Raw genomic sequence first — 9,547 nt, 5'->3', positions numbered from 1 at the left:
CAGTCTGGGGTCTCACGGGACTAGAACTTGAGTGACATGGACTGGTGATAAAGATTGGGCACTTGACGCTAAGATGGCTTGCTAGGGCCTGGAAAAGGGTGGGGTGTCAGGAACAATAAAAACACTAGCTAATGGATTTGGTGCTCTGCCCTAAACACTTTACAAAGGCCATGACAGAAGATAGGAGAAGAGAATCAGGGCAGAAGCCGTGGACACGGAAGCCGTGGACTCTGAAGCCGTGGACTCTGAAGGGAGACCTACTGGATTGAGGAACACGTTGGCTGAACAGCTATGTTCATGTTGTCTCTATGTGTATACCCTTAATCTACAGATGACCAGGGCACATGGGACTTCATCTTGGTCAGTGACTTGCATTGATAGTTTCTTTTTTTTTTTTCTTTGGTTTTTCGAGACAGGGTTTCTCTGTGGTTTTGGAGCCTGTCCTGGAACTAGCTCTTGTAGACCAGGCTGGTCTCGAACTCACAGAGATCCGCCTGCCTCTGCCTCCCAAGTGCTGGGATTAAAGGCGTGCGCCACCACCGCCCGGCTGCATTGATAGTTTCTGAAAACTGAAGTTTAATCTCCTGTTATTAGCACCCTTAAGTAGTATCCTTTTATTCATTTCTTTTGAACATGGTCTTTTTTTAAAGTTTTTTATTTTTATGTGTATTGGTGTTCCACTTGTGTGTCTTTGTGAGGGAGTCAGATCCCCTGGAACTTGTTACAGACAGTTGTGAGCTCCATGTGAGTGCTGGGAATTGAACCCGGGTTCTCAGGAAGAACAGCCAGTGCTCCTAACTGCTGAGTCATCTCTACAGCCCATTTAAAAAATATTTTTTCATTACATTTATTTGCATATATTTGAGCACATACATGTGTGTGTGCGTGCTCGCGTGCGTGTGTGTAAATCAGAGAACAACGTGTACAGTCCTTTCCTTCTACCATGTGGGTCCCAGGGATTGTACTCATATTGTCAGACTTGGCTCAAGGGTCCTCACCAACTGAGCCATCTTGAAGGCTTCAGTAGTGCGATTTGAACACCTGTACTGAGTTTCTCTTATCCGCATCCCTACTGAAATAAAAAAAGTACTATTTAAGGTACACTGGAGGAAAAGGCTGTGTATTGCTCACATAAAATAAAGAAAATTTATTTCTAAAAGGAAAATAAAAAAAAAAGGGCTTGCGACTGTGACCAGTATTTAGGTGCAGGGAAATCTAGGGAAGTCTTTTTATTAGGCTGTGAGACCTAATTTCGACAGTTAAACAGAAACAGGCTGAGGCAGGGCGAAGGTAGCAGGATGATAGCCAGCTTGTGCCTTTTTAACCCGCCCAAATCAATAAGTCAAGTAAACTGTCCGGGCAGCCTATCAGCTCGGGCTGTGCGTGCACCCTCCTGTGAGTCAGTTAGCAGTTGATAAGGAGAAACAGTTACTAAACTCCTCAGTATCAGTTTTAGTTTGTATTCTCTTGTAGCATCAGCTACCGGCAATTCATTCACAGAAACTCCCAGCTTTCCCAGGATGAAAGGTTATGTACAAAGTTGATATGACCCCTTGTCAGCTCCTGGGATTCTCTGAGCCGGTCAATTTCTGACCCTGGGAGATGCCATATGAACTATCCACACACGCAGTCCTTTTGAGTCCTGCTCACAGTATGAACCCCCATTCTCCCTACCTCTGTCAGGAGCCTGGTCCTTCAGAGCAGCTCCCTCTAGTTGCTCTCTCTCCCCCTTCCCTGCTTACCTCCAAATGAGCATGGTTTTCTCCTGACTGAGGAATCCTTCCCTTGACCTCTTTTTCTCTTTGGGGATTTTGTTTCACAGTGTTAGGTATTAAACTCAGAGCCTCACATATGCTGGACCAACACGCTGCCCCTCAGCCACATTCCCAGCTTCCGTATTCAACTCCTGTCTCTTCTTCCCCACCATCTACAGACATCTAAGTGACTCAGCTCATCGGCTCCTCCCCAGACCCCCTGAGCTTGTGTCAGGCTGTTGAAACCTCCCCTCCCCCGTTTGTTTGCTCTGCAAATATTTACTGACTGTCAATACCAAGTGCTAATACTAAATACAGCCATGTTTTGGGCAGGGGCCTGAGTGGTTTTACTAGTTATCAGCTCCATGAATACTCACAGCAGTCCTATCAGGTGGGAACTCTTGTCGCTCCTTAGAGAGGTGAAGAAAACCACCCGGGGTTACAGGAAGGAGCCAGGCAGTCTGCTCACACACTGCATGTTTATGGCTACACAGTACAGTACTCAAGCCTGTGGGTTTTCTTTCCGAAATGTCTCGCATTTTCCTCTCCCTACCCATCTGGGGCCTTTATCGTCTGATGCCTGGATGCTGTAATAGCCAGCCGTGGATCTGGGTGGCCATAAATAGTCCCCTTCAGCCCCAGTCCATTTCCCATGCCACGCGGCTCAGCAATCTTCCTAAAACATCCTCTGCATTTTGTCATTCCGCTACCATCGAAGAATGTATAATCTCTCTGGGAAGGAGGCGTGCACACATGAGCCCCTGAGATAACTCCCTAATGACAGTAAACAAGACGAACAGGGGAGCAAAATGAACTGGAACACGAGTCCTGGGACACAATTGCATGATTTTTCTCAGCACAAATTATAGACAGAAGTGCAGAGGGCAGGCAAGCTGAACTTCAGCTGAGCACAGAAATTGAATTAGAGAGGGTGGGCTTTCTAATAAGGAAGGACGGGGTCGTAGGAGCCGGCCTGGGCTGGCTTCACTGTACACTCATCTATCCTTCGTTACAAGTTCTAACCTCAAGCTGTTTCCCTGGCATGGCTAGACAGTGGCCTCTACTCTCTCCTTAGTGAACATTTAGATGCTTTCTTTGGTCTCAGCTATCTTTAAGACTTCGCTGTGAAAGCGCAGCTGGGATGGCGACCCAGTGGTCTGACCTCAGAGGGGACAGTTTTGCGCATGCTACCCCTGAGCTATTTATCCAGTTTGTGTTTGTGTTTTGAGACAGGGTCTCATGTAACTGAAGTTATCCTTGTTCTTGCTGTATAAATGAGGATGAGCCCAGCACTGGTGGCACGCCCCTTTAATCCCAGCTCTCAGGTGGCAGCGGCAGGCGGATCTCTGTGAGTTCGAGGACAGCCTAGTCTACAAAGCAAGTTCCAGGACAGTCGGGACTGTTACACAGAGAAACCCTGTCTCAAAAACAAACAAACACATAAATATATAATAAATAAACAAATAGACAAGGAAGACCTTGAATTTGTTATTCTCCCTCCTCCACTTTCCGAGTATTGGGATTACAGGTGTGAATCCCCCTCATTGGCTTCCCTGTGCCTTTTCTTATTTTTTTGTGTATGTGATACGATGTGTATGTGATATGTGGGGGGGGCATGCACATGCCACAGCACACACAAGGCAACAACTCATGGGAGCAGGTTTCTCTTTCCACCACGTGGGTTCAGGGGACTGAACCCAGGTTGTCAGGTGTGGCACTAAGCATCTTTACTTACTGAGACATCTTGCCAGCTCTCTGCCTTTTTTTTTTCTTCTTCGAGACAGGGTTTCTCTGTAGCTTTGGTGCCTGTCCTGGAACTAGCTCTTGTAGACCAGGCTGGCCTCGAACTCACAGAGATCCTCCTGCCTCTGCCTCCCGAATGCTGGGATTAAAGGCGTGCGCCACCACCCCCGGCAGCTCTCTGCCGTTTAAGAGAGATTGGAGCTTGGTGTGGTGGGGCAGGCCTTTAATCCCAGCACTTGGACTGGCAGTCAGATCTCTGTGAGTTCAAGGCTACCCTGGTCTACAAAGAAAATTCCAGGACAGCTAGGGCAGTTACACAGAGAAACCCTGTCTTGAAGAGAGAGAGAGAGAGAGAGAGAGAGAGAGAGAGAGAAAGAGAGAGAGAGAGAGAGAGAGAGAGAGAGAGAGAGAGAGAGAGAAAGGGAGGGTAATGGCTCTGTAGCTCTGTGATACAATCTGCGTGTGAGGCCTCACAGGGAAGAGAGGAAAAAGGGAGGGTGGGACTTTGGAGAAGTCATTCAGAGACAGGCTTTTCTACAAAAGACTCAAAATCGTGTTTTTATAGAACAGCTTCCTGAGGCAGAAGTAGTGGTAGATGCTTATAATCCTAGGATTTGGGAGGTAGAGGCAAGAGGATTTAGGAATTCAGGGCGAGTGTTGGCTGTAGAGTCAGGGAGCGTCAACCTGGGCTGCACAAGACCCTTATCTCCCACAATTCTGCAAGTTAGGCTCTGTGCTTTTCCCATTTTGCAGATGAATTATTGACACAATAAACTTGTGGACCCTCGCCCAAAGCACACAGCTAGCTTCCGAGGACTGGCTGCTGAGCCCAGCTCTTGCTTCCAGTGTCTGGGAGACACAGTTAAGGGAGGGTCATTTACACTCCCTTTATATAAGGATGGGAACAGTGCCCAGGAGAGTTTTTCTTTTCTGCCTGGACCAGCTTTCACAGCATCATGTGGAGTGCACCTCCATCTCTAGATGAAGCGGGAGCCCCAGCCTACAAAGCCTCAGCTCTCTGGGGCTGACGTTCAGTGATTGCTGAGCATTGGTGGAAAGGGGGAGAGCGCTAATTGAGTGAGTTAGTAATTTGGTTGCCAAGGTAACCCTTTTCTGATTGGAAGGAAGGGATCACAGGGTTCAACACAGACTTTGCTGGATAGGAAAGTGTTGTCTGATCTTCACTCCGTGTTCCTGCTTCTAAGCTGGAAAAAGAACTGGTGGGGGGGGGGATAAAAATTGAATTCAAAGAGCATTTAAGTCTGGCTTAGAATGATCTTCAGGTGGTAGACTTTGGAGCAGTCTATGTGCCTTTCTTTCATCCAAACCATTATTTGATAATTGATTAATTTTAGTTTTTGTTTTAGTTTGTTAGCTTTGGCCTCTTCTCTCACCTGGGCTGTCTTTATAGTTTGCAGACTGTTTCGTAAGAAAATGGCTAAGGGAGGCAACACAGCTGGTAGAGTGATTGCTTAGCATGTGTGAAACCCTGGGTTCAACCACCAGGACTCAGTAACCCCGGTTATTCTAGGACTTGGGAAGTTGAGGTAGGTTGATCAAAAGTTCAAGGTCACCCTCTGTTACGAAGCAAGATGAAGGCCAGCCTGGGCTACGCTATCCCAGAAAATCAAAGTTGTTACAACATACTTGGCACTCCACAGCTCCAGTTGGGCAGTTGGGACAGCATTTTCCAGGGTTTCTGTGTCAAGGTTACCAATTTGTACAACCACAGAGGGACCATTTACATGCAGGCTGGCCCAGCAAACAAGGTTGTGCCCTTGATGGTGATGGGGAGTGCCTGGAAAGAGGCCTGAACTGGGAGCCCAGAAATCAGGCTTCTAGATTGACAGTCTCAATCAGTGACTTCAGAGAATCACTCTGTCCTGCCCTTGTTCCTGGGCAATGGTTCTACCTAAAGAATGCTATGATATGGCTGGGTATATCTCAGTGGTTGAGTACTTGCTTAATCTTCATGAAAGTCTGGGGTTCAGCTTGCTAGACAATGCATGCAGTCACATAAAGTTCTAATAATCATCATTCATACACAGTCTGATTTATTCTATTCTAAAAAGGATTTAAGGGTGAGTAGTAAAACTTGGCAAGGTTTATATTTTTTTTAATATTTATTTATTTATTTGTTATATATACAATAGTCTATCTGTGTGTATGCCTGCACCAGACCTTATTACAGATGGTTGTGAGCCACCATGTGATTGCTGGGAATTGAACTCAGAACCTTTGGAAGAGCAGGCAATGCTCTTAACCACTGAGCCATCTCTCCAGCCCAAGGTTTATAATTTTTATTTACTTATTCTTTTATTAAGTATAGACACTTTTGGAAGAATCTTAAAATGGAGAGAGAAAAATGGGCTGGGTCTTGCCATATTTTAATACCTTTAATCCCAGCACTCCAGAGGCAGAGACAGGTGGGTCTCTGTGAGTTTGAGGTCAGCCTGGTCTACAAAGAGAAACCCTCGCTCGAAAAACCAATTAAAAAAAAAATCCAGCTCTTCAGTACATTAGCATTCAATTATGGTCATTTTGGTGTTGGGGAAGAGAGCTCTGGACTCCTCTCAGACCTAGATCTCTGTGAAATGCATCCATAACTAAGAACTCTGGCTGAGAAGCTCAGGGCTGTGCCCACAGCGGAGTCCTGGACTACTGTCCGCACAAGCTCAGCACTGCATCGCAGAGGCCCCTTCCTTGTCCGTGAGCTCTGAAGGTGCCCCTCGGAGATGGTAACTGTCTTATGTATGTAAGATGTAATGAATGGTGCATTGAGTCAAAACAGTTGGCAACTAGGGCACAAGGCAGAAAACCTTCCCAATGAGAAAGCTTTTGTTGAATGAAAAATTGAGGACCCTAGTCACCTGGCTACTTAGAGCCAGTTCTGGAAAAGAAGGGCTACGTAAGGTCCACCTACCTCTATTACATGCTGGGCAGCCATCAATACACATCACTGTCCCTGCTGCACAGAGGAGGAAATGGAAAAAACCACAGACTTCCAACACTTTCCCAAGGTCTCTTTCCCACTTCCTACGTGGACTTAAACACGAGGCACTCCTCCTGTGAACCCAGCTCAGCTCTTTCCTTGAGGGGAACAGACTGAAGTATTTCAGAAAGGAATGGAAACGGCTGGTTGAGTCACTGCCAGGACAGAAGGGTAGTAAATGTACCAAGAGCAAAGCGGGAGGCGTTATTTAATAAGATCTCAACCAGTGTTCCCACTATCAGCTTTGTATGGTGAATCGCTTCTCATCAACAGCCCACTTAATGACACCAGAAGGGGAGGGGGAGGGGCAGGAGGCCTCTGAGAGCAGCCCTGGGGATCTGATGCCCTTCACTGGCAGGCTTCTTCCTAAGTCTTCACCATCTCTCTGACACCCAAAGGCTCTGAGGTTTGGTGAATGGGATGGATCCAAAACCTGACCTCACTTGCATTTAACTTCATGCCAGCACCGATACACACCCAGCTGCACAGACCTCGTCTAACTAGTGAGCTGCTCAGACACAAAGGCCTCTAATTACCATCCGCGAGCCAGGCTGACAGGGATTTCAAGTGTTTTCATGTTTATGGAGATCACAGGGATGTGTTCTGTACATCTTTCCCACTGGAGGAAAGTACAAAATAAAAGCGAACCAAAAAAAAAAAAAAAAAAAAAAACCAACCCAACACATTTATTCAAAAACAGTTATTTCAGTTAAGTTAAAATCCTATAATCAGGACAGCCACAATTCCAGTCACTTCGGTGCGAAGTGTAGATTTGTCAATAGCCACATCTGGATGCTGAACAAGCCATTGACTCCATAAAACTAAAACGGTCGCTCAGAGTGAACAGCATTTCCAAGCACTTCACAGTCACAATAGCAAAAAGCCTGCAGCTTTCCCATTTGGAGGGTCACATTTTCTACTCGGTTTCCTTCACTTACAAAGGCTAGCTGGCACAGCTGGGGGAGGGTCAGAAGGAGGAAATCAACTCCCTCTATCCAGGGAATTGCAGCTGTTATTACAAATGGCCCCGAGAGCCCATTATAAGCGGCTGTGTGAGACTGAGTATCAGGAGTGCCTGTTGTGCGGAGCCTCTCTGGTCCCTCTCCCTGGCCCCTAGGATCTTCAGTGCCACTTCGCTTGAGTAGGGAAGCAGAGCCAAGGGGGAAGGGTGGTCCTCGGACCACTGTCTCAAGGCAGTTTCTGTGCAGGCCGAGAGAAGGGTCAGGGTCGGTAGTCCCAGGCAGGAACGACAGACACCCAACACCCCCGGGAGGTGGCGCGTGTCCTTACGGGACTCCAGCATTTGCAAAACAGCATGCTCTTCTCCCAGCAAGGCAGCTTGACTAGTCTCCGTTAGTGCCCCACAACACGGTGGGCACCCAGGAAACAACGACCTTGAACCCAAGGAGGAACGGGTCGCCTTTGAAAACAGTTTAGGAAGGCGGGAGAGAGATCAATCCATGCTTCCCCATAGCCTTCCATCGCCCAACACCGCTCAATGCCGCCTCCCACCCCCACTCGTGGTACATTTTCTTAACACTCCGGTAACAGCAACCAGTTGCAAAAAGGGGTAAAGACAGGAAAAAAAAACATAACTTCTATTTAGCCTCAAGCGGGTCCTTTCATGGTACCGCATGTTTTACAATAAAACCAGCACCGCAGAATATATGAGACGGTCTTTTAACTGCCATAAAATGTTCAAGTGTAGTATTTTGGGGTGCTCCCCAATAGTATGTCCACTCTGGTCCCCCCCACAAAGTGGATCAGGAAACAGCCCTGAAAAGTACAGCAAGTAACTGTGATCCTCGTCCTTCGTCTGGCTGATCCTGAGAGCATGCACCATGGGCCACGTGGTTGCCGGTGCCCCGCAGTCTGCGTGGAATTGCAGCGTCCAGGTTGGATTACGCCAAAAAAGGAGTCCTGCTGACAGCCCGCGGTGCACTCAATAAAATCTGCTTTAAACAAGCCTAACTCCTGTATTTCAATTCAAGCAGTTTGGGGCTCTCGACCATGAAAATATTTGCGATTTTTCGGCTGTATTTCTTAGCTTATTATCCCGTTTTCAAATGTTCGAGTTTTCCACCAGTCCGGTGCAGTCCTGGGTGATTCCCTTCGTCCCCGGTTCCAGGCTGGTGCTGTGGCCACCCTGGTTGTTAGCTGCCAGGGACAAGTAGGTCGTCCCCAGTTCTGAGCCGCGCCCTCCTCGCGCAAGCGCCGGGGTCGCTGCAGGCCGCTCGAGGGCTCCGGGGTGAAGGCGGCTCGTGCACCGGGGCCGACAGAGGCCCGATGAACTGGTGTGCGGGAAGCTTTGCGTGTAGCTGTAGCCGTCGCGAATGGAGCCTCCGCACCGCCTCCTTGATGAGGTTTCCCGAGAGCACGAGCTGCTGCAGGAGCCGGTGCGGATCGTCGTCGCCGGTGCGGATCTCTGGCTGAGAGCCGCGTCGTTGTTGCAGGCGGCGGGACGCGGCTGCGCTCCGGAGCCAACCCCGCCGGCACGGGCCCGAAAGAGGCTGCGGGATGCTTGGCTTGCCAGTTCCCGAGGGTCCCTCAAGGCCAGGTTGCGGGGGCAGAGGGCACAGGGCGCTGGCGCCCCCGGCGAGCTCCGCCACGCAGTAGGGAGCCGCCCGACCCCGCACGCGCCCGCGCTCTCCTAGCACGCAGCGCACCGCCCCCGGGGGCGCCGGGTCCCCGGCCTCCGCAGATGCGGCCGCTCGCAGCAGCCGCCTAGTTGGGGCCCGGGCCTTGTCCGCCGGCAGCACCGCCACGACTCGCGGGGGCGGAGGAGGGGGCGGGGGACCCGGGGCAGCACACGGCGAGGCCGGGTCGTCGTGCGCCGCGTCCAGCTGCAGCGTCTCGCCGATCTGGGCGATGAGCTGGTCCACGTCGGCCGAGCCGCCCAGAGTCACCGACTGCTGCAGCAGAAGGAAGCTGTCGTCGTCGTCCTCCCCCTCCGCCTCGTCGCCGGCTTCCTCCTCCTCCTCCCTCCGGCACGGCATGGCCCCCCGCCCGGGCCCCCGCGGCTGTGCGGGCGTCGCTGGCGGCTCGGTTGCCCGCGGGC

General features: G+C 49.8%; 1 protein-coding gene across 1 annotated transcript; it reads right to left on the bottom strand.

The window, feature by feature from the left end:
• Positions 1 to 7,158: 7,158 nt before the first annotated feature.
• Frat1 (FRAT1, WNT signaling pathway regulator) lies at positions 7,159 to 9,541 on the bottom strand. The gene has a single exon (XM_005352281.1). The coding sequence runs from the start codon at positions 9,483 to 9,485 to the stop codon at positions 8,643 to 8,645; it is 843 nt and encodes a 280-aa protein (XP_005352338.1). The 5' UTR covers positions 9,486 to 9,541; the 3' UTR covers positions 7,159 to 8,642.
• Between the last annotated feature and the right edge of the window lie 6 nt (positions 9,542 to 9,547).

Source organism: Microtus ochrogaster, chromosome 8 (genome assembly GCF_000317375.1).
Source record: "Microtus ochrogaster isolate Prairie Vole_2 chromosome 8, MicOch1.0, whole genome shotgun sequence".
NCBI classification, from domain to species: domain Eukaryota; kingdom Metazoa; phylum Chordata; class Mammalia; order Rodentia; family Cricetidae; genus Microtus; species Microtus ochrogaster.
Note: the sequence above shows the minus strand (reverse complement) of the source record. Positions and strands in the feature narration are given on the sequence as shown.

Coding starts and splice junctions, on each gene's coding strand:
- Frat1 (XM_005352281.1), bottom strand. CDS start 9,485: ATGCCGTGCCGGAGGGAGGAGGAGGAGGAAGCCGGCGACGAGGCGGAG.